Genomic DNA, 25,139 nt, shown 5'->3' on the forward strand with positions numbered 1-25,139 from the left:
ACCCCACGAGATGTGACCAACTGATCAACTGTGAGCCACCAATGTATGTTGTTTGGTGGACTGGAGTAGGGAGGCTGAAGCTACTTGCCTGTTGTATCAATTGTCACACTGGGAGGTTGACCGGGTGAGCTCTGTATTGCAAGCCCAGTGTGCTAACCATGAAACAACAACAGAAGCACCCTAAGAGGACTCATGCCCACAGAAATTTGCACGTGAAAAAAAACCGTGCTCTCCAGTGCAATCTATACGCTGAAGCTCAATCAAGGTAAAACAATAATGCGGCTTGCTAGAACATGAATGTGTCGCAGTTCACCATGAAACGTGACATTTCTACGTAGGAACCTTTTACGAGAACGAATACGAAAAAAATGAACAACCCTTTGTCAATCGACTGCCGTGTCAGTCTTGTGGGTGGTTCAACCGCACTTCACCATGATAGTATAGTCAGTGCGGGTTGGTGAGACACGTATCTGGGACCGTTTTCGTTACCAGGCTCGCTCGCCCAGCGATGACTAGCGCGATGGGGGAAGCAACATCGTGGTGGTCGTGCGCATGCCACAGTGTATGCACGTGTGTACGTTGAACTTCTTTCGCACCGTACGTAGCCAACCGCGCTAATCGGAATTGCCGCACAGTGCCATTGCTCCTCCCGCAATCAAGAAAATCTAAATTGCACCTTTTTTGTCAGCATTTTGGATTGTTATTCAAGCACCCAGAATACAGTGGGAATTTCAAAAGGAGGGAGGAATAATATATAAGGTATATAGCAAGCCAGGCATAATGCGACCCTCAACAAATGTAACCTTGTAATCACAATAAACTACAGCACGACGTTCAAACTGCATTTCGATCCATCTGCTGTGTGCTATAATGGTGAAAAACCCAATTTCTGGCTTGCACTAACACAGGCACAAACCACGAGTTGGAGAACGCTATATTGAGGTCAAATAAAATGCACTTACCAAGGCTACTGTAGTGAGATATAAAAGGTTGTCTCCCACTATAATGGGCAGAATATGTGTGCTAGCTTGAACTGGCACACACATGGAAGGAACGACGTAAATGGATATAAGCACTGTAAGTTCTGGAAAGTGATACATGTATACATTGCCATTCTTCTGGAATGTATTATTATTATTATATTATATATTTATAAAACAACTCTATTGGTTGATATTGGATATCGTCCTTCATATGCAGCATGTCTTGCCCCGGTGGCCCAAGATGTTGACCTATACAGTAACCAATTTCATCACATATTCCAGGATAACTCATTGCAATAGTACCTTGGGGCTCTTTGATTATACCCTGAACTTAATAATTATCAATAATAACGTAATAATAATTATTAGTAGTATAATTGTTATTAATAATGATAATTATTTATAATTATATCATTATATTATTAAGTTCAGGAGGCAATTGTATAACCATTGTTTTCCCAATATTTGCAGAGAGAGCATCGGCCGTCAAAAAAACGTAATGTTCTGTCCTGTATTTTAAATTAATGCACTCAGTTAGTAACCCATTAATTCATTATACTCTCTATCATTTTCATACACATTTTATATCCACACACGCTGCAACTATAAATACACGTATATTGCAAAAACGTGTGCCGTAAATGCAATGCTGCATTGAATTCAATATTAGCTCGCATTACTATGTGAATGGTAATTATGAAATGTTGATTATTGTAAAAAACAAAGATGGACGATTACTCATGACACTACAAGGTTTGGTGTAAATTAGTAATTTATATTAATACATTTGTTGAAAAAAATACGTAGTAACCACTTTTAATACTGAATACAGGAATTATTCCCACAACTGAATCCACATCGATTGATAAAATAAAATCCTGGCTTGTTATTTGAGCATTAGTATACCAGCTCCTGAATCACATTAATGCTACAGTGGTCCCAGGGCGAAGCTTTATTTAAACTCCATGATGTGGAACAAAATGAGTCGGCCTGGGTTTTTTTCCCGATGTCAGGTGTGCCAAATTCCATTACATGAAAATGTGCAAGGCTGCTTATATGTTGAATCATAAATGTAATGATCACTCAAGGATGTGATCATTTTAGGGACAACCGTGCTACTTTTTGCTCATGCCACTGCTGCAGAAAGCTCTAGAAAGTCCCTGTGGAGGGTACTCTGTCTGACTCTACCACATCAGATAGACGCATTAAAAGACGGGAAAGTACCCACAATTCACCCCACCGTGTGAACAGAGGTGGAGAGATGTACGAAACTTGCTCCATTCTTTCAATGGTACAACAAAAAATCGTTACTGCAATGTCAAATGTATTCATGTATATCGGTAATACAATAATAATTTGTCGATTTTTGCCAATTTACTGCGAGATGAACGTCTACCCTTTGCATTTTGCTCATGGAGGCTATTTTTGTAACCGTAATTCACTGTGCTGGGCAGTATTGGTTGGTAAAGTGGGGGTTCTAAACCAGTAAAACATCACCTGCCAGTTGCATGAGCCAAGGCCAGGAATCTGACTAAGATCGCCGGGTTTATGGGGCAGCGTGATAACCGCTTTTCCACCCCTCGACCCCATGTCAAATAAAATTAGTAAAAAGGTTGCCATCTGTCCTGATTTTCCAGGATCATTCTCTCGTCGAGGTAGCTGTCCTGAGCTATGTGTACATCTTCGTAGAGCGTTAAAAGAATCCATGGTTTTGTCAGTTACATATTAAAATTACACGACTCAAGGCAATGTGTTAATGTGGTTATCCCGTCTTCTTGTATTGTGAGATATTATTCTACCTATGATGTGACATGTCCTGGTTTTTGTACCTCAAAGATGGCATCCCTACTGTTTAATCCCAATGGTTTTTAAACTAGAATCATGGGGAAATGTGAATGTTTCTTACAATAACGAACAAATATATGCACATGATGAAAACATGAGAATAGGTTTTCCCATTTTTTCTGGCAATAAAACAGGTGTTAGAAATGGTGTTAGACCAGAGGATGCCAAAAAGGCATCCTCTGGTCTAACGCCGCTTTGAGACGAGGCTCAAAAGAAAGCTGTCTCTGGTGTGGACCAATCAGTTTCAAAGACAATGCATATATTATCAGAGTATGTTTTTTGTTTGCATTCTGACCACAAGCATTGTGGTTAATGCTGACATGATTCCTTGTAAAAGGTTTCAGTTTGGTGTTTTAACATCTCAACACCTGTTTTGTTGCCAGAAAAAAGGGGAAAACCTATTCTCCTATTTTGGTACTGGCAAAGGAGGTCCCATGATGATGAAAACATTAAATTCATTCTTCCTCCACCTTACTCAAAATCAGTTTGCCTAAACTTAACTTGGCGTTCACTTACATATATTTTAATCATGCAATGAGAGTGTATGATATAACAATGTCTGGGTTAAAACACTTTCCTGCCAATAAGACACCTAATTACACAGTGCCATCTATAGTTAATACAATGCCAAGAAAGGGTCATATCATTTTAAACACTCCTATGCATTTTCCATTAGTTTCTTGCTACTGCATTGAATATTTCGTATTAATATTTGCATACATAACGAGTCAGTTAATGTGAAATGTAAAAATAATGTCTTTTTTATAGTATACTTTTAATTTCCAGGAAATCAAAAAATGCTGGAACCCTGGAATTTCAGCATACAGTATTGTGATAGCCTAGAATCGGAATAATGTATATAATTTACGTAATATGTATAACAATTACATCGTTAAAAACGAATTGGACATATAGCCATAGCATTATTTCATGTTTAAATCAACAATAATTGTTTCATGCTCGAATCGGCTTATTTGAAAAAGTTACAATTTTCCATTTTTATAATTGCAGTATGTTTATAATGAGGCTCTGTGTGTGCATGAGTACTTTATACATGTGAGGAGCTGGAGTGTAGTGGTTAGCACGCTGGACTATAAACCCGGTGACCTGAGTTCAATTCGCGCTCATGACCAACATCAGTGACAAATTTACAAACGAGTCCTGGACCTCTCCAAGGTCGACTGAGCCTCATATTAGTACCTGGTACAGTGTGTAAATATAGCCACTAGAGAGACAAAGGCGGCCGGGCGTGGTGCTGGCCACACACCCCCTCGTATGCCGTGCCGTGCTTAATAGGTACTCGCAAACAGCGCTTGCCCCAATAGTATTTAAGGCTATATGGGGGATCTTTGTCTTTGTACTTTTTATACAGAAAAAAAACATGCAACCATATCAATTGTTGGGGCCATTAGTGTTGACGGCATGGCTCCCCCCCATCCACCCTCCGCCCTGGTTGTGTGTCCCATGGAAATGTGCGGGGAGTGCGAGTTACTTTAAAACATACAATTAAATTGTATTCATGCTGTGTTTAAATGCCACTGTAAATACCATACGTGAGTTCCTCTCACTAGTGTCATGCATAATGTTATTGGGAATTGCTAACTATATTTTAACTGTACATAGTTCTGGTTATTTGTTAGCCCTGTATCTACAATTTCCCTGATTTTGTTCTCTGCTATCCCTGTACAGGATGGCCACTTTGGCTGGGTCACCATTGAAAATAGCTTCTTAGTTCAATGGGCCTTACCTGGAGCGAATTGTGAGTAAGCCTGCCTCTTCAAATGCATCTGGATAATGTAAAGCAGCATCAAACATCCTTCGATTTCATGAGGCTATGTCCCTAAAATGGCCTCTTAACAGGGCCGAACTTTCCCCCAAAATAATACTTCCTGCATAGGTGTTCGTGCTTGTATTGCTCTGTGATGTGTTTGGTGATTGTAACGCGTGTTTGGTTCTCCACAATGCGCTGGGATTTTCTCAATTCAATACACATAAAGCTCCTAGCACGTGCAGCGAAACGTCAAACGTCGTGCTTAACAACACTCATTGTACAACCGAACACACATCAGAGAACCGAAGAACACCAGCTTAACACCTTCTAAAAATAAACGCGATAAATAAGTACGTAGATTCCACAAAACGATACAATCGAGGCTTTGATAAATGCAACTGACACTTTGTGGCACTTACCTGAACGTCCTCAGAAGATGGGTTGTAGTTGGCACGTTTGAGTGTCTGCGTCACGTTCGCCAGAATTTCCACAGAGGCCAAAAGATCACCACTGTAACCCCTCTTCTGCTGGGACAAATCCAGGAGATCTTTGGTGACCTGGGACATCCCTTCTCCCGCTAGAATGCGGTGACCTTTGGACAAATGTTCCATAATCTGCCATGCACAACGAAAGACTTCTCACAACCATGGTACAGATTTTATTTGCAGCAAATGTAAAACCCATGTTCATTAGTCATCAAATGCCCACGAGCAGAATTAAAGTGCCTCAAAAGCGATTAGTGCTTTGGTCATTCTTGCAAAAAAATCACAATGAAATTGGCACTTACGTCTTGCTGCAGATTACGATATTCGTATGACACACAACGAGCAAAACTTGGACTTTCCCAAAAGGCCACACCATTCTCAGTGAGGGCACATCTTCGTACGAGTACTCCTAGCACATAGAGAAAATTAGACTAGTTTAGTTTGACATTAGAAATAAAACAAGTTAGGATCAGTAAAACGAGAAATGCTGAAATTTTTTTTTTTAATATGACTCGTTTCTGAGATTTTTCACTTCATACTGATGCATGTACACACACACAGAGCATTATACGCATGGAGGGTGAGCGATGATGTTGAGAACCAATCACGTGAAAGCGAAAGTATATGAGACCAGTGAAAAAGTAAATGTTGTGCCCCACACAAATAAGGATGATGATATTGATCTCAGGCAGCACTAGACAAGGTCGGTTCAGAAACAAAGATACGAGGAATAAGGCAAGAGTGGTTCCCATCACAAACAAGCCTAAATAAAGTTGACTTAGATGGATAGGATGTGGCATATGATGCGAGGAAACTACATCAGAAAAATAGTGGTGATCATGAAAGCAACAGGGCAGAGAGTGAGAGAGAGGCGTAGAGAGACGTTGGGTCGAAGTGCTGAACTAAGATATGAAGTACTGTGGAGTGGATGTGGAGATGATGGCCCAGGAGAGGAAGGAGAAAGAGACACAAGACAAGGAAGACAGACCCAAGATAGAGAAGACAAATAACAGCAAGAAGAAGCAAAACTCTAATATCACTATATATGTACAAGCAAGCAAAGAAACAATTATATAAAGACATGTATATATTGCGAACATATACACACATATGTTTAAATGGAGCTCCATTCGATTAGATACATTTTAGTCTCATTGTCTAAACCTTGCATGTAAGCATAAGCAAAAACACACCAATAAAAAAGATGCATCAATGAAGTGGATATACTTTAGTATAAATGGGTGTAAAGGCAGGTGTTATGCCATAATTCACAGGAACAATTATTCACCAGCCTTTGAGTAAATTTCATTTTAACAATAACCCACGTTGCCTTTATGGTCATTAGTCTTTCATGTACATATAACAAACAGATGACTACGATAGTGACTCACAGACCTGTGGCGTTTGGAGGGCAGAGAGTTCCTGTTGATTCACCGGCTGCTGTTCTCCTCCAGGTTACCCAGAAGTGGTCTTCTTCACAAACCTCATGGGCCTCTACGAGACAAACACCACGCAGGTTCAGACATAACCTAATTTTAACAAGTAAGCTTTTGGAACACAGCCATTTAACAAAAGTTGTCATGTGAACAAACGCACCAGTGCTGCTGAAGCAGTAATACATTGGCACGTTTGTTCAAGTGATAACTTTAATAATTGGCTGTGTCGGGTGGACGAGGGTGTACGACACAGATTTTACTTACACAACCTGGCCTGAAAATCATTTATTAAGCAGGGCCTTAATTTCCTGTCTTAGTTAAAAGGCACAAATGTGTGATAACACGTTGGTAGTGGTGCATAGGGGCAGTCCATAAATGACGTCACGCGATTCCTTCGTCACACGGCGTCACAAAAAGTCAGACCCCCCCTCAAATATGACGTTACAATGCTCTGCCCCCCCCACAAAATAAAACATGCTTCAAATCGCTTTAAACTATTGTCATTGTAGTGCGTATTTATGTGGCGCTGCACTCTGATGTTGTAGGAGAAAACATGTATTAAAAAGTGTATTTAATTAAGTAGAACGTGTTGTCTATATTTATTTAAAGTTGCGCATTTTTATGTGACGTCACAATTCTCAACCCCCCCCCCCTCGTCACACATCGTCACAAATGTCTGACCCCCACCCCCCCCCTTGGTGCGTGACGTCATTTATGGACGGCCCCACAAGAACCACCAAGATAACTAACACCGCTCTGAATCGAAAGAGGTACAGAGAGTCCTCTAATTACGTTGCTTCACTATAACGTCGCCAACGAATTAGGGATCGTGGTTCGATTTACAATGCGTGGAGCCACTTCAACGTCGTTTTGGAAAATTTAAAGAAAAGAAACACAGGAGTTTGGGCGACGTATGCGATTACGCACTAGGCCACAGTGCTCCCCAAGTGGGCATTGTACCCTCAAAAGTGTTTAACAACATCGCCGCCATACTGTGTACTGTACAACATCGCAACCATACTGTGTACTGTACAGCATCGCCGCCATACTGTGTACTGTACAACATCTCCGCCATACTGTCTACTGTACAACATCGCCGCCATAATGTGTACTGTACAACATGGCCGCCATACTGTGTACTGTAAACATCGCCGCCATATTGTGTACTGTACAACATGGCCGCCATACTGTGTACTGTACAACATCGCCACCATACTGTGTACTGTACAGCATCACCACGCCAAACTGTGTACTGTACAACATCTCCGCCATACTGTCAACTGTACAACATCGCCGCCATACTGTGTACTGTGCAACATCGCCGCCATATTGTGTACTGTACAACATCGCTGCTATACTGTGTACTGTACAACATCGCCGCCATACTGTGTACTGTACAACATCGCCGCCATACTGTGTACTGTACAACATCGCCGCCATACCGTGTACTGTACAACATCGCCACCATACCGTGTACTGTACAACATCGCCGCCATACTGTGTACTGTACAACATCGCCGCCATACTGTGTACTGTACAACATCGCCGCCATACTGTGTACTGTACAACATCGCCGCCATACTGTGTACTGTACAACATTGCCACCATACTGTGTACTGTACAACATCGCCGCCATATTGAGTACTGTACAACATCGCCGCCATATTGAGTACTGTACAACATCGCCGCCATATTGAGTACTGTACAACATCGCCGCCATATTGAGTACTGTACAACATCGCTGCCATATTGAGTACTGTACAACATCGCCGCCATATTGAGTACTGTACAACATCGCCGCCATATTGTGTACTGTACAACATCGCCGCCATATTGTGTACTGTACAACATCGCCGCCATACTGTGTACTGTACAACATCGTCGTACTGTAACTCCACTCCACTTGACCCCACAACCACCTAAATGCAATATCCACCACCATCTCTGGTGGGTACTCTGTATTCACTTATATTGTTCATTTAAACTTGCCGGGATCTTTTGTTATATATTTTTGTTCATTACTTAATATTTCTTCAAATTTTGTAAAGAAAAATTACCCCCCAGGAATGTATCCTAAATTCATATAATTACATCAATGACAACTATAGGTTTTGATTTAGATTCTTTCGCATCATGTCGTATTGTCCAGCAACGCATCTCCAACATAAATTGATGACTTACGTATTATATATTTAAACAGGGCTTTGCCGAACATGCCACTAAGTAGTTTTTAAATCCTTTTAGAGCAGTGTTATTGATGAATGTATTGCGTTTTTTTGTGTGCGTTGTGTTTGTGCCATAGGTAACATAAGGGACAAAAACATTTGGGGGATGATCAAGGTCTGACTGTAATAGGGAACATGCCATTGGTGGCGGTGTGAGCTGCCACCTGGGCTACTGCTGCAGTGCTTTCTGGGAAAAGTATCAACAAGTATGATCTTCATCTGAGAATAAACTAAGATTTGTCAGTGGAAAGAAAGAACCATGAAAGTCGTCATTAGAGAAGCATTCCCACTCGTCCTTTGTTGCTGACAAATTGATCTTCATTCTAGCTTTGAAGCTTTCGTGACTGCAAGGTTTCATACTCTTAGGTTTTTCGGTAAAGTCACGTAGGTAAAAAAAATATATAATTGAAATAATAGTATAAATAAAACAATAAATCCTTATTTTATTTCTATTATTATTTCAATTATATTTTCATTATTTACTTTTTACCTACGTGACATTACCGAAAAACCTAATAGTATAAATTGATCTTCAGTTTACCAGCACTATAGTAAAAGAGACGCACATGATGTAACCTTTAATCTTTTTACTCATTCTCTCAGATAGTACGAAACATTTCTGGGAATATATTTTGCCTTGGTTTTTTTTTCATCATCGAAGCTCATTAACCCTAACTATAAACATAAAACATGGGTGGCAAACTTTTTTGTGGTTAGACTCTCAACTAAAATGAGAGATAAGGTAAAAACCTGTTAAGAATTTTGGGCTTAATGAAAAATGTAGGAATACTCCCGAAATGTTCAAAAATATCAAATTTGCAAAGGAGTAAAGATCATGTGCTAGAATGTCATAAAATGACAGCATGAACTGGCGAAATGGAGAACACAAGGATATTATCATGCATAATTCATTAAGGGGAGCATCTGCTTTAGTTTTATTGTGACAATAGAGCGCTCCTCATTAGCGCTAAATAACAGTATATGGAAGATGCCACATTGTACGAGTAGTAAAAATATATATGCATTTTATTATATTGATGATTCTGTAATAATGTATGATGTATATTTCAACAAATGACAAAAAAGTTTCCTTTGAAATTGTTAGTCATACACAGAATTATATTAATACTTGGTGCATGCAATATTCTTTTCGAATTTACTAAAACAAAACACCATTCATGGCTAATAAATTTCAAACTGGGTTCTCACCTTAGGAACAGATTGCACAAAATAGCGTGTAGTGTATAAAGTGCACACTTCATGTTGGAAATTTAATCACGGCCATATGGTATTTAATGTACATTGATGGAAAGGTGTTGCTTAATATGCGTAAGATTCCTCCTCAACATTCCACATTCAGGAACTGAATTTGGCTCCCAGGGCATGGTATAAAACATTGGACATCAATCAACACGTAGTATGATGAGTAAAAACACTGGATAGCAACACTCATAATTCACATCATCATTGACAGACATTTGTCATTCCACTGCTTGATGAAGCTCTCTCCCGACTGTACAACATCACCACCATCGGGGGCTGTTTGGCCATACTTCACCACGCTGGTTAGCTCAGGTTGGTGAATGGGTGGCCTGAGACAAGTTTATACATCACTCACTACTGATGATAGCCACATCCGTGTATTGAATCTCGAGTGATCAAATTAATAGTGCAGTTCGCAAAACCACAGCACTACCACTTGCCCACATGCTTAACATTTAAGCAATAATACGAATATTTATTAACCCATGTTAGGCGTTGTTAAATGGAAATCATTAGATGTAAAATGTGTATCTGCCAGTTGAATCACAACACATATTTTATGTTTTTTTCATAAAGTATGTTACATATGTATGAAAAGTTTATTTATTTTTGCAAAAACTATTTGAAATGAGTATTCATAAATTCAAATTACAGGGCGAGTCAGTATGTGCTCTCGCTTTAATTCCATGAAAGTGCGTGGGGGGATTTTTATAATTTAAAACGGGTCTGAACAACTCCATTCATAAACTCTCACCACGGGTCCTTCAAACTTAAATCTCTTTAAGTACAGAGAATCAGACGAATTATAGCGGTTCTCTCTTGCAAGAAGAATATGCCCAACACATTTCTCAAAGTATCAGTGTATCAGATTGTATTTGTTGGCCTAGAAAAAAATTCAATCAGATTGTAAAAGCCCAGACAACCCATTACAGCATATTTACCATATTAATGATTTGCCCATACCACATATTGAGCATAATGAAAACATACATATACATTGTGTGCAATGACATTTCAGGCAATACATATTCTTGAACAATAACTATTCTATATACAATATTTTTGAATTTCAAAACAACAAAAATAACTCAAATATGGAAACATCGCTACTAATATATAAACAACTGTGTAATCTGAAACATATTACATATACTCTTTGGTTATTCTGTAAAGTCACGTAGAAAGAAAATAAATTAAGTACTAGAGTACGACGTTTCGATTGCAACAAGCAGCCGCCATTAGGTAGAACTAAATTTGAGAGAGAGACAAAACACAGACACGGGGACACACAGACAGACACACAAGCAGAGAGAGAGAGAGAGACACACAGAGACACTCAGACAGACACACATGCAGAGACAGAGAGACAACACAGACACACAGGGAGAGACACACAACATAGACACACAGAGAGAGACACACAACATAGACACGCAGTGTCTCTCTCTGTGTCTGTCTTGTCTCTCTCTGCTTGTGTGTCTGTCTGTGTGTCTCCGTGTCTGTGTTTTGTCTCTCTCTCAAATTTAGTTCTACCTGATGACGGTTGCTTGTGTTGCAAGCGAAACGTCGTCTTCTATTATTTAATTTACTTTCTTTCTACATGTCTTTACGAAATAACCAAAGAGTAATTCCTGCAGTCACGAAAGCTTAAAATCAAATGTTACATATGTTAAAATGTTGAACAAACGTCAACAATTCTGATGTTGTTGGGTGCCACTGAGCCGACAACGCCGAGTGCCTGGGTTCAAGTCTCAGCATGGCCTCCGTGATTCAATTGGGTTCTCTAGTGTAACAAATTCATGGTCTCAGCCTGGCGTGTCTCTGGGAATTAAAATAACATCATGGTCATTATGCAAGGACCTCATAGCAGAGAGTGAGAAGGTGCACGGCTTAAATTCAACAAGATATGAAGGCTATGAAGGACTGTTGGAAAATATATATTTCCAGATTGTTTATTATTGTTATTACTGTATTATCATTCCGCTATTTTTTTCCGGCAAAGCCTCAATTAGTAACAACACATTATTCGGGAGGGACTGCATCAAGATTCGCAGTAGGAGGGGAGGGATGTTGCTGTGAAATTGCAATTGAGTAAAATGCAGATATACTTTTTAGCATTAGTATGTTTGGCCAATTACAGGAATATCCTATGTTTTTTTGTACATGTATCACTCTCTGAGATCGAAAAATAGGTTCTCCATCTCGTGACATGATCCACTTGACAATTGTAGAAGATTTGGGATAATCGGCAAAAAAGAGAAACGTCAGAAATACCAAATCAAAATATTAAGTAATTATAAAAGATCTCACAATTGAGCAATTCTATAGGTATGTGATGGACATTAAATCACATATAAGTGTATGTGGGGATTTTCTTAGAGTACATCATGTATGCATGCATGTTGAACTTCTTTCACACCATATGTAGCCAATTGTGCTAATCGGAAGTACGGGGGAAGGACAATAATCTAAAAAAATATAATCATACAATGTACATGTTACAAGACAAATTGCCATACATTTACTTTAATATATAGTGCTTTTGCAAATAGGTAGTTTCATATTGGAGATAATAATTAAGTAATTGATTAAATATTACATACAACTCTCAAGATTGTAATATTAATATTTAATGTTCTGATGTATTTATTTCAATTGAAATTAAAGTCACTCTGATAATTTTCTTTAATATACTATTTCGTTCGTAATAATCATGGTTTAAATATACTTGAAATCTAAATGCAATCTATTTCTTAAGCTGGAAAAAACATGTATCCTCGGAAATCCTATTACATGCAAGGATAATCGGAAAGCTACAGAACAATTACGAATAAAATTATACATTGCACTCAATAAATATTTCCTTTATGCTTTACGGTTTGCCAAAATGTTTTAAACGTTTTAGAAATCAGCCAGGCAGTGGCTTTTGCGAGTGGAATGGGTTCCTTTATCACCACTCACTATTCAACAAATCGTTGATTATTCAATAATCTATCCATTGTGTAACATCGTGGTACATCTAGTGACCTCTAAGTGACTGGAAGAGTCACGTGAACCTATAATGTACAATGTATTAAAATTTAGGAACGTTGATCCATACACACATAATCCAATACGTATATCAAGGTCTTACGAATCAATATTAGTTGGTGAATTCGTGTATCTTTACAGGCAGAGTTATCCAATTTTGGGGATTTCTTGTGTGAATACCTTTCAATACTTTCTACATAACACAGGCAAAACATGAATTATGCTCAGTGCAAATAAACGTTGAAATTAATTTGGGACTTCAGTCGAGGTAATTGAAATGTTGAATGATTCATATTGACACAATTGTAATGTAAACAATAACATTTAACAAAGCAACACGTGATAACTGACCTCTTATTTGTGCGTTGGTCAAACGCAGGTATTTAATACGTGTACAAAAAAAGGTTCTAACAATGACAACAGCAGTGAAGGTGAAGAATTATCGGAGGGGAACGCGTGTCAAGAGCACGCGTGGAAACGCACAATGCTACTTGATGACTAACAAATGACACTCGAGAATTCGACAGAATTGAGCTGAATGTGCCTTTTCCATTCGGCTATTCTTTGCATCGTTAATAAAGCCAGAATTTACGTCAGTATTCAAACGTCATAGTTACAACAACAACAAAAGGTCGGAACAAAATAACAAATAGCTTCTCTCTTGCAATAAGTCTATCAACGTTGTGTCTTTTCACGATTACAAAAAAAATACTTTAAAATCTATTGGCATCACTGTAGTGGCATGAAATTAATGACGTTATATTACAATTACGTAAATATTTTCGCGTGCTGAGTGAATGCAGCTGAAATTTTGGAACTCAGAAAGCCGTGGGACCGGTGAGGTTGTGTGATTATTGTTTTATTTTAATCGGAGAAACAGATATTTGGAGACAAAATGTATGCTTATATACTTGGACCTTATATTCTGCACATTTATTAATATAACAAGTTCGTGTTCTATTATAAAGCACTAGAGTAATGCACGCTTGCATCCACATTGAGAGAGAAAGATGTGGATTAAAGGATACATGCAGGTTAATAACGTAATTAAAACAGTTAAGCGGGCTTGGGCATAACACATTGCTAGAAGAGATGACGGCACACAGTCACAACATTATGGCAGTTGCAGCCAGGGAACAGATCACACATGAGAGTGCATCTATGCCGAGGAGATGGAGCAATCAAATCAGATTATGTGCACACGCGTTATTAATTTGGAGGTTCATGAGAGATGGTGTTGGATTGGAGAGGCCTCAATCCAGCAGGGGATTGACCACGGCTGACAATGACAAAATTGTTCGTGAGAGTGTTTGTGCTCTTGACTGGTTTTTTGTGTTCACAAAGTTTCAAACTCGTGTCAGACAGTCCAGGACACACTGCTTAAGGTGTTTACCTACAAAAGAAGAGCGACTTCTCCATCTATAGACATTAACCTGCATGCCCTTCGAGTTTTTTTTTCCCTTTAAGCTTCCGTGAATATTTCTCCATAAGAGAATGAGGTCTTGAAGCAGCGTGGCAGCATGCCACCCTGAATGTGGTGCCCATTCATTGTGGTAGCGTCGTTGGGTCTGGTTTGTGTTTGGATGGGAACACAATGTGTTGTAGGCTTGCGGCCAAGAGAGAGCAGCATGATAACATTTAAATCTATCTATCTAACCTATGTTATGGATTAAATCTATCTGTCGGGAGCTTTGAAACAGAGTCTTGTGGCAAAGTGAAGTTTTCCCACGTGAAGGCCATCATTCTTAGAGCATGAATACGTACTTTAATGGCAATAATTATCATGAGAATTGCGTGGAATTGTAGTGCATTGGTAACAATTGTCCCTCGCAGCAAGAATGGCCTAGATTTGATTGTCAACTCTGGTGCCTTTCTTTGTGGAGTTTGTATGTTCTCCCCATTGTCTGCATGGGTTTCTTCAGGGCTCTCCGGTAACTCCCACAGCTAACACAAAAAAATCATACAATGTAACTGATGTCACACGAAAACATCTCAAATGCTGAAAAATGACCCACAAATTACTGAATTGGATTACATGTAGCTGCATTTCCCCCTGCTGAAAGTACTTGGCAGGAACCTCCTGAAAAGGGTTGAGACTCCCAACTAAACCATAAAATAAACTATTTTAATTTTACCAGGTAAGGCCAACTGAGGTAAAACAATCTCTTTTTCAGAAGCGACCTGGCCACAAATGATAGCTCAACGAAGTGGCTTATCACGTGGAAATGTATATCAGACAAAATCTCTAAACGCGTGACTCGAAATGTGGAGGGGAAAAACGGAGGACCCGGAGAAAGCTCCAAACAACCGCAAGGAGGACATGCAAACTCCAAACAGAGAGGCGTCAGGAGCGGGATCGAACCTACGACTTCCTGTATATCAGGTGATGTAGTTAACATCTCTCCACTGTGATGCCCCAGGAGTACTTGGCAGGAACCTCCTGAAAACGGGTTGAGACTCAGTAAACTTTTCCTGGGTAAACAAGTTTAATAATAGTACATGCACACATTGTGGAGTAGCATATGGTACCTTCATAAAAAAAAAACATTAATAAATTACATCACCACCTTAGCAGTTATCTGTAATAAACTCCCTTAAGAATTTAGAAAATTGCCCGTGAAAATCGGAGGGTGTTAATGTGCCAAACCAATAAAATCACAATCATCCCTAACTTTAGGCTCACATGTCATCCCCCTGGTGGTAATAGCAGCATATATAGACAACTGGCTCAATAATCACCCACACATGGCTTGTCTCAACTGGAGATTATTTTCAACGCCTTTGATAATTACCAATCTTTTATCACTCGTTTCCGAAGCACAGACTCATTATTCACAACATTTTGGATAAATAACTTGCACATCCTGTGTTAGGAAGCTCTTTTTTCCATTGTGGCTTTGGCTTGATGTGAGATAATTTGCTGACTTTGAATTCAGCATCGGTGTATATAGTATCCAGTATATGCAATTGTTCAGACATTTATCTTCGACTCAAATACTGATTTCCCAAATGCCACTGAACTGTACTATTATACAAATTATTATTTCAGCTTATAATATCTAATTTACATTTCAAATACAAACGTAACCTGGCCATTTAAGCATCTGCTGGAGTATTTTTTTGCATTATTATATGTGTATGGTTACTTTTTATTATGTTTTATTTTTATTATTTTATTATTTCCATTCTACGTGACTTTACCGAAAGAACCAAGAAGATGTATGGTTACTGTCGTATCTATTCGCCACTATTTTGCAGGCGTTATCATGCTTGATGAAGAAATGTCTGGACCTTAACATTCATGCACGTAGATTTATAGCTCGTGTAAATGTTTTGACAACCTTCGTTAAAGTGCATAACTAAGACTTGTGGTGACCATATAATCATACTAAGCTGTCACCCTACACTGATGCGGTCTAAATATGACCTCATTAATTCTAGATTTGAAGCTTTCGTGACTGCAAGGATTCACACTCTTAGGTTTTGTCGGTAAAGTCACGTAGGTAAAACATTAAAATTAATAAAAGTAAAATAAAATAAAAATCACGACGTTTCGGAGGCAACACAAGCTTCCGTCTTCACAGCCACGACAGCTGTATCAGCTGTCGTGGCTGTGACGGTTCCACCTGAAGACGGACGCTTGTGTTGCCTCCGAAATGTCGTGATTTTTATTTTATTTTACTTTTATTAATTTTAATGTTTTACCTACGTGACTTTACCGAAAAAACCTAAGAGTATATGACCTCATTTTATTTAACATTTTCATTACAATTAGAAATGTTCTTTTCACGGTTAATTCACATTTGATTTGATTGCATGAACACTGTGCTGTTTTTGCTCTGTTAAAATTACATGTTGTATGAAGTAAGGTTTAAATAAGTTGTGTGTTCGTTAAATGGTTTAGTTTCGTGTCATTTGAGGTTTGTACAAATGTCAAAAAAGTTATTTGACTTTCCTATCATGTACGTTTGATTAGTAACGTTATGACCTGGCCCTACTGGAAATATTTGAATAAAACAAGGCTCTTTAACACGCAGGCTTTCACGACCAATATTATTCATAAGAAAGGTTTTTGGGTTAGATCGCGTTATTTATAAATGTGTCGCAACCCTCCACCACCCGACACGGCCAATCAGTAAAAAATTGTGTCACGTTGACAAAAGACAATTATTTCACTACTTTAGCCCACCAGTGTGTTGAAGAGTGAATCCACAACATTAAAACAAATTTGAGTACTAAGTTTTTACTGATTGGCCGTGTCGGGTGGTGGAGGGTTGCAACACATGTATAAATAACGCGATCTAACCCAAACACCTTTTATTGTGAAAAACAAATATCTAGTGTGCACTCACAACGTTTAGACCTTTATTTTGTCAAATAACAAATGTATGTACGTTTAACTTCTTTTGCACCGTACATAGCCAACCATGCTAATCGGAGGTGCGGTGTCATATAAATATATGCAACTTAAATAGATGTAGCATCTTGGTATATCATACTGGTAGGATTCCCCTGGTTACACCAGCCCACAGGGGATTATTGTGTCCGTCCGTCGTGCAGGGAGGGGCTGGGTGGGGAGGGAGGGGCTGGGTGGGGAGGGTGGGGAGGGGTTGGGTGGGGAGGGGAGGGTGGGGAGGGGCTGGGTGGGGAGGGGCTGGGTGGGGAGGGTGGGGCTGGGTGGGGGGTGGGAGGGGTGGGGCTGGGTGGGGAGGGGCTGGTCACCCCGTGGTGCCCTTATAAAACTCAACGTTTAACCTACTCACGCCGGCTTGTGCCCGCCCTCACAGTCGGGCATATTTGCGGAATACACCACGCCGCCGTTGACCCCGGCCATTGACCGAGCAAACCAACGTTCCTACCAGCTCCCTCCGCAGGAATGTTGAATACTCGCTTTAAGAGGGTCTTCTTTTTGCTATTTGCATTAATTCATGTTTGACAGAAAGCTGGTGTACATGAAGACAATCTATGCTTGTGGGGGGCTTAATGTTTAAGGCTCTGCACAGATGGATGAAGGAATCCATTGATTTTCTGCCATCTCTTACACATCTTTCAGGGAGCAGGATTGGAGATTAGAGAAGAGAGTGGGAAACAGGGGGGTTTCTAGCTCGACTCAAATTTTCAAGAAACAGTTCAGACCGAGAGCACATCAGTTCAAGCTCGTAAAACGTGACACTAATTGTGACTCTAAATAAAGTTACTAACACACAAAAGAAGTTACATTTCAGCCCATTAATGGTAGAAAAACACATCTTGATTCTACAGCTTTAATGAACAAATTAACATACGTGATTCATCATAGTACTTCTAGTGTTAAGTTTTAACCATTATAATGCAGTACTGTATGTCTATATGTAATCTATGGCCCTCTCAATATTCAAGCACTAAGCTCAACCGTGCTTAAGATACCAAGATCTGACACGATCAAGCACGTTCCGGCTCATTACACTGGAGCAGCTATTAGTTAATGAGAATAAACAATTTATGCCAATAAACGCATTGCATAGCTTGGACCGCTTTAACAGGCGATGTTTTATTTCAGCCCAGGCATATTTTGCACTCTATCACCACTTTTACAAGTCCCTTGCTATGAGCCATTCGCACATTAAACTAAGCACTGGCACCAATCTGCTCAGGTGATACGATTGGCATCAAAAGTCATATTAAAAATGTAATAAACTCCACGGAAGATAGGAATCATTCGCACAGACACGGCTCATGGTATCCAGGGCCAGATTAACACTGGAGCTTTAGGGTCTGCAGTCCTGAGCCTCAGATATTGAGAGGGATTCCAAGAAATAAAAGCATATAAAATAATAATATATATAGATAATATATATTTATTCACCACTTTTTCTTTATCGCCTGTCAATTTCTGTGCTATGAAGAAAGCCCATCATCCAAAATGTCATCTATTATATAGATTTACTTTTAAGGCAGTGTTTTTTTTATTAATGTGTAGAGTTTTTCTTGTTATCTGTGCTTGTGCACCACTGCCAATGCAGTATCACCAGAAATGTGTTAAATATACACTGTACTGTGCTATGGTTGAAACACATCGCTGTAGCATTAAGATAACTCCTACACGCAAAGTCCTTGCCACAAATGAACCACAATACATTTTCTAATGTCGCCAAGGCGCATAAACCACCACGCAAAGTCCGGTCATCCTCGCAGTCGTTATTCACTAACCATCGGACAAAGAAGGTCACCGCATGGCGCGCTTTCAGATGCTCTTCTGCGACCATCTGGAATGTTCTTCTTTGCAATATTAGGAAGCCACTGGAACGACGCACTTTTAAATCTTGATTGAAAACTCATTTCCTTAGAACTGCATTTTGTGTTTAGTTGTGTTGTCCTTCCCCTGCACCGCTGATCAACACGGTTGGCTACGTACTGCGGGACAGAAGTTCAACACATGTAGAAGCAGACACTTCCTTTCGTCCTATCATCCTCTTCTCCTCCCCTCACCTCCTATCCTGGTCCCTCCGCCCCTGTCGTTTAACTTTCTTCTTATTGAATCTAGATCTGAAGTTCTCTTATTGTTTTAAATCCTCACTGATATCTCCTTGTCTGGTACTTTGACCCTGCACTGTCATTAAAAGGCATGAATAAAGCATACGAACTAAACTTAAATAACGATTAAGTTATTGGGCCATCGGACACGTGCAAACAATTACTACCCTGGGCCCCTATCAAGCGTAAGCTGGCCCTGCTGGTAGTCGCGTCACTGCATCCCATGCCACTGTGATGTGTCCACTGTGTCGTTCTATAGACCTAACAAATATGCCTCTTGTGTCAAGTCGGTGGGCAATTTGCAACCAACTTTGCCGTCGGTCACAAGCAGTCTGTCCTCGACCCCCCTAAGGACCCTGCCACATTGATTCACAAAAAGCTTTGCCACCCATCGACCAGCACACTTTATTGTGCTCTCTTCATCTCAAACAATCATTCACAGTCGTCAATATTGTTTGCTCCAAAGTCGTTATTATTCATCAGTCACTGTCCGCCGTTAAAGCTCTTCTTTTGGTCGTCTAATTAACAGCTATGCATCCGTCGTGTTAAGTACATAAAGTGCAATTTGGTAGACGTAGGCAGAAAGAGAGACGCGGAAAAATGATCATAAATATATTGTGGAATGCAGTGAATACATTATGCATATGTCCCGTTTATTTGTAATGAATGTACAAATATAGCTTTGAATAAGAAATCTCAAGGAATTATAATCTGATAAAACCCCTAGAAAAACATAATTTCTGCACACATGGCATCACACCTAATTTATGTGGTGGAATAAAAAAAAAAGAAATATATAAAGGGTGGCCCAAAAGTTAGGACACAAAAGGTTTTTATTTTATTTTATCAAATCACACGCAGTTATTTTTTTTTTACAAAATTGAATAAATGTTGCAACTGCCTTCCACTAACATTAACGCATGCATGAATTATCTTTTGAAATGAATTTAGGACTTTTAAAAGATTACAGGTGTAATTATTGAATGTTCATCAATTACGTTTTGTAATCTCATTTCATTCCGGGTTCTCGGTGGAGTTTTGTAAACGACAGATTTGAGGTGACGCCACAATTGATAAAATATTAACTTAAACAATTAGAATGTTTTCATGGCAGTGTTAAGATAAATGAAATAACCCTATGTATGCTGACTTTTGGGCCACTGTATAATTCTTAAAAATGATTTGTAACCGTGAGCCTTCAGTGCACAGTATTGCATTTGGACGTAAAGTTCTTATTTGACCTGGTGTAGTGTGACTGTCATGCCCATAGAACATGACAGGCTAGTCATCAGTGTAAGCATGTCTGCTTTTAGTTTTTGGGTTGCTGACCTTCCCCCTTACCTCCGATTAGCACGATTAGCTACGTAAGGTGCGAAAGAAGTTGAACACACGTACGTAAGAGGGCCTTTACCTTGACACACTTGAGGTCGCACTGATGCTATGTTCAAACATGACTAGCAATGATAATTTCCAATCACAATAACCATAATTACCCACCTTGCCAAGTTGCATGATTAGTTTCATTGTTTAATAGCTATACTTAAAAAAATAAGCTTTTGACAAATACACTACACAATGTCCAGAGACATTTGTAACAAGACTCTCTTCTGAGAATCCATTCAACTTTGTTTAACCATTGCTCTTAAACATTTTATACACCCACAGAGGAGCACTGGAGATAAATAATTTGTTACAAGATGCATGCATTTATGATGAAGAACGTAATAATTCAAAGCTTTTATTTAACTTAATATGGGCACATATATAGAAGCAACATAGAAATATGCAATGTGATGTTTTAGTTCCCTTCAAAGAGTTATTCAGTATTTGAATATAAATAAGCACATAAATGACCCATGGGTTTTATTGCATAATAAGTAAAGTTAATGATTTGTTTTGCATTTTCTCATAATTATAATTAAAAGAGACACCTACAAGCGACATATAAACACTGAAATACCAGCTGTTAGATTTTCCACACGTACATTTATTTTGGAAATAGATTAGGTAGATTCACACAAAACACAAATGGCAACCCATATTGGCTCTGTGCATGCCAGTTTAATGCTTGCTTTGGAAGTCGTATGTGAAATTGCCTCCTAAGCCACAAGTTGCAATCTTCTTTTCAAAACAAAGCTCACGGAAAAAGGCCACGTGTATTCCTCTCACAACTTATGCCTCCCATAAAATAAGAGCTTCCCATTAAATATCCCAGCAATAAATTCACTGAAAGCTGTAAAATATAACTCAAGGCACACAAAATAACTCGAAACTTTCCACTTGAAAACGTGCAATTTTTAGCAACGCAAAAAACGTATATTTTCGTGGAATACAAAAATGCATCATCTCCATCCAGATATAATTTAAAAATGAGAAATGACAATCCATAAAAAAAAAGTTCACCCGAACATTTGTGATTTCACAAATTGATTTTAGATGCTGCAATGGTTATCGCACTGGACCTGTAATCCAGAGGTCGATTCGATCTCCCGGGGCATGGGCAAGTTTCTTAAAGTCCCCCCCCCCTCTGTCCACCTAGCAGTATAAATAGGTACACAACAGTTAGTCTGTTCGCTGGTGGCATATGGTGGGGGGGGGGGGAAATGCGTGTAATGGAATAATAGACCAAACTATCCTCTAGTGGGACTCTCTAAGACCTCCTCGAGTGTAGGATTTGCCACCAGCAGTAACACAAGCAGGTAATTGCAGGGCTGCACCTTTACCCCATTCCTTTCAACCATGTAAACAGAGCGACTCAATGAATTTTTGGTCACGTGGGAAGTTGAAGGACGGTTCGTTTTCCCGCCACATTGTTGCAACACGAGCTCAATGACAAAACAAACAAAAGACGCATCGTTGCGTCTGCAGCTTCACCTGTGCACAGCGAGGCGGCATCGCAGCCGCACAGCTGGCTCCAGGACCCACTGCGGCGGCCGGCACCTTCCATGCCCTTTGCACTCCTCGTCGTGTTTTTGCATTGTTTGTTGTAACGTTCTGACCTGCCGTGCCCACCTACTGGCCATCGGTGAAAAAAGAGCTTCACAGGCCATCGGATTCCTCCAGCCTCAGTAAAGATCGATGATTCTGACACGTGGCGAGGAGGCACGGGCGCAGGGAGAGAACGCGCCTGGCGGCCGTGGCCACGCGACACGGAGCGGAGGCCCCACTCGGCCCACATCTCCAGCTCCCTCCCGGGGGAGGGTGCTGGGGGCTCTGCTCCCAGCAGCAGCCAACAAACCCCACCATGGCAGCCACTACCCTCTGCAGCAGCAGAAGCAGCAGCGGCAACTCTCAATGTGTAAGTTCAGCCAACTATATTTGAGGGTTGTTAACAAATTCAACATGACATAACCAGATGATCGATGAACACTACCGCGTAGATTTTCGCGGTTGTGCTGTGTAGCCCTCCGATGCGGTTTTGTTTTGTTTAATCTGTTTGAACCGCGCGTTGTTCGGGACGGTGTCCAATGTTTGGCTCCATGCACGGAGCCAAATGCAGCTGCACTCAATTTCCAAGCTCAGCAAACAATATTTAAAAGATTAAAACGAGAGATATATATAACTGCGTAGGTTTTTGCGGTTGTGCTATATCGCTCCCTGGTGCTCCCAGCATGCACAGCAAAATGTCCAACATCACGCTGAGCATCACGCGGTGCAACCGTGAAGCCCATCGAGAGGGATAAAGCGTATTAATAAATGTCACCGTGTCTCAATCACACGATGCGCCGGCCTTCTCAAGATCTCCCAATATCAAGACCCGCCACGTTGTCCCACAGCGCAGTCTTCACCAATTAGCATCAGAATATTTGTGAAGGCAGAAAGGTGCACTGCGGTGGGCCAGCGCTGGAGGTTTTGCACATTTTCAGTTGTGAACTCCTTTGTGGCTGAGGACCCCCTGTGGATCATGCTGGAGTGGTTCACAAAACCCCCATATCGAACCACAGACCTGTGGTTGAAAACCAATATTTTGAAGTGGCCTTTATTTACAAATGTGAGTTTTAGGTTTCGTTTCTGATGCGGTCTCTATTCAACCTTAATCATTAAGGTAATTATCAAGATTATCAAGCTACGTGTGAGAAAGAACATGCCACGAAAGGTGTGGTGAAATACAATTGGTTGTCAGCATCAGGCGTGACCGACTGCAGAAGCACGAGTTACCTGATCGTGATCCCATTGCAGGAATTTGATCCCAGCTGCCGTCTGTGTCTTTGATGCCAGATCGCAGTGAGTGAGTGTGATGTGCAGTGTAGCCCGATTCCCATCGGCCTGAAATGGAAAATAGGCGAACTTGAAAGAAAAAAAACGCAAGTCTTGTGAAGGGACAATTAGTGAGGAAGCAGTGAACGTGTATATATACATACTAGATATATTCTGTATTAAAATTACATTTTAATTCGAACTTAATTGGATTAAGTGTGAAAAATAAACTTGAAATTTTGAATTAATATGGTTTAAATTCAGATTTATATGTCAGACTAATTTTCCTGTGTGTGGATGTGTCACCTAAGTGGCTAATCGTTAAATGGTATTAATTACTGTAATTTGTCTTTCCATTCATTTAAATAATTAGTACAATACAAAAACACATTTTGTCGAAAGCCATAAAAAAACACATTTTCTTTAGTAATATTTTGTCATTGTTCGAGGTAGACTATTGCCAATTTTTAATATTACAAAAAAAAAATCACGACCAAAATTAAACCGTTGATTTTTCACCAATTTGCTTTCGCTGATTTGTCATTACTGGGGTCTGACCCACAATTTCAGCGGGCCTTTCACGAGATAACCTCATGAGATACGAGACAGAAATTAGATGGGCACGTATTCGCCACTCATGTGAACATTTGCACGAGCGCGCTGGCCTTGATTTTGTAACCGTGAATCCAACAAAAAAAAAAGTGGTTAACGGCACAAAGCGCCGGGAGGCAGCTGACCTGACGGCGAATGAGCTGATAAGCTGCGCCTCCAGGAGGAGAGGATTACCGCGTCACGCTCAAAGCTACTTACTGTCACAACTGTGGCGATTGCACTCTCGCCACTCCTCGCTTAATCCACTACAGGTCCGCCCACGCTCCCACACATTCTCCCATTGGCACGGCCCACTGCATGCCCGGCTCCGCATCTGCAGCCCACCGCCGCACGGCTCCGAGCAGATGCCCCACGAAGACCACGGCACTGCAATCGGAACACACGGCGCACTGCTGATGATGGTGATGACGATGGTGGCATTGGCTCCGCAGAAAGCTAAGCGTCCCTAGAGAAGGAGCCTCAGCAAACCAATTGACTTGCGGTGCTCAGGAATTGTCCGTACTGTGAGATGAGATGTGTGGTGTTCCATTAACAGGTATACCGATGTTAGAAAACCATGTGTTATGTATTATTTCTTACTGCAATGGTAATACTATTTTCTATGTAACAGGTGTGTTTTTAGTGTGTGTTTTAAATATTGTAAGGGCACATGTGCCTTTTTACACAATGCAATTTTATGATACCGAATAATTGAGAATTAGCTTTGACAAAAAAAATTCCCACAAGCCACATTGTGCCCAAAAAATGTTGACAGTGCGTAAGCTATATATATTTCACGT

The 25,139-nt window shown here is 40.0% G+C and overlaps 1 protein-coding gene across 1 annotated transcript in view; it reads right to left on the bottom strand.

The window, feature by feature from the left end:
* Window positions 1–25,139, bottom strand: part of LOC144717914 (adhesion G protein-coupled receptor B3-like) — a 62,160-nt gene that overhangs the window by 33,402 nt on the left and 3,619 nt on the right. The window contains exons 2-6 of the mRNA XM_078593717.1: window positions 24,559–24,726; window positions 23,710–23,817; window positions 6,480–6,578; window positions 5,387–5,493; window positions 5,019–5,213 (exon numbers count right to left, since the gene is read on the bottom strand). Coding sequence (XP_078449843.1) covers window positions 5,019–5,213; window positions 5,387–5,493; window positions 6,480–6,578; window positions 23,710–23,817; window positions 24,559–24,726 — 677 coding nt within the window. The remainder of the gene's footprint in view (window positions 1–5,018; window positions 5,214–5,386; window positions 5,494–6,479; window positions 6,579–23,709; window positions 23,818–24,558; window positions 24,727–25,139) is intronic.

This window comes from Lampetra planeri, chromosome 4 (assembly GCF_965212315.1).
Source record: "Lampetra planeri chromosome 4, kcLamPlan1.2.h2, whole genome shotgun sequence".
NCBI lineage: Eukaryota > Metazoa > Chordata > Hyperoartia > Petromyzontiformes > Petromyzontidae > Lampetra > Lampetra planeri.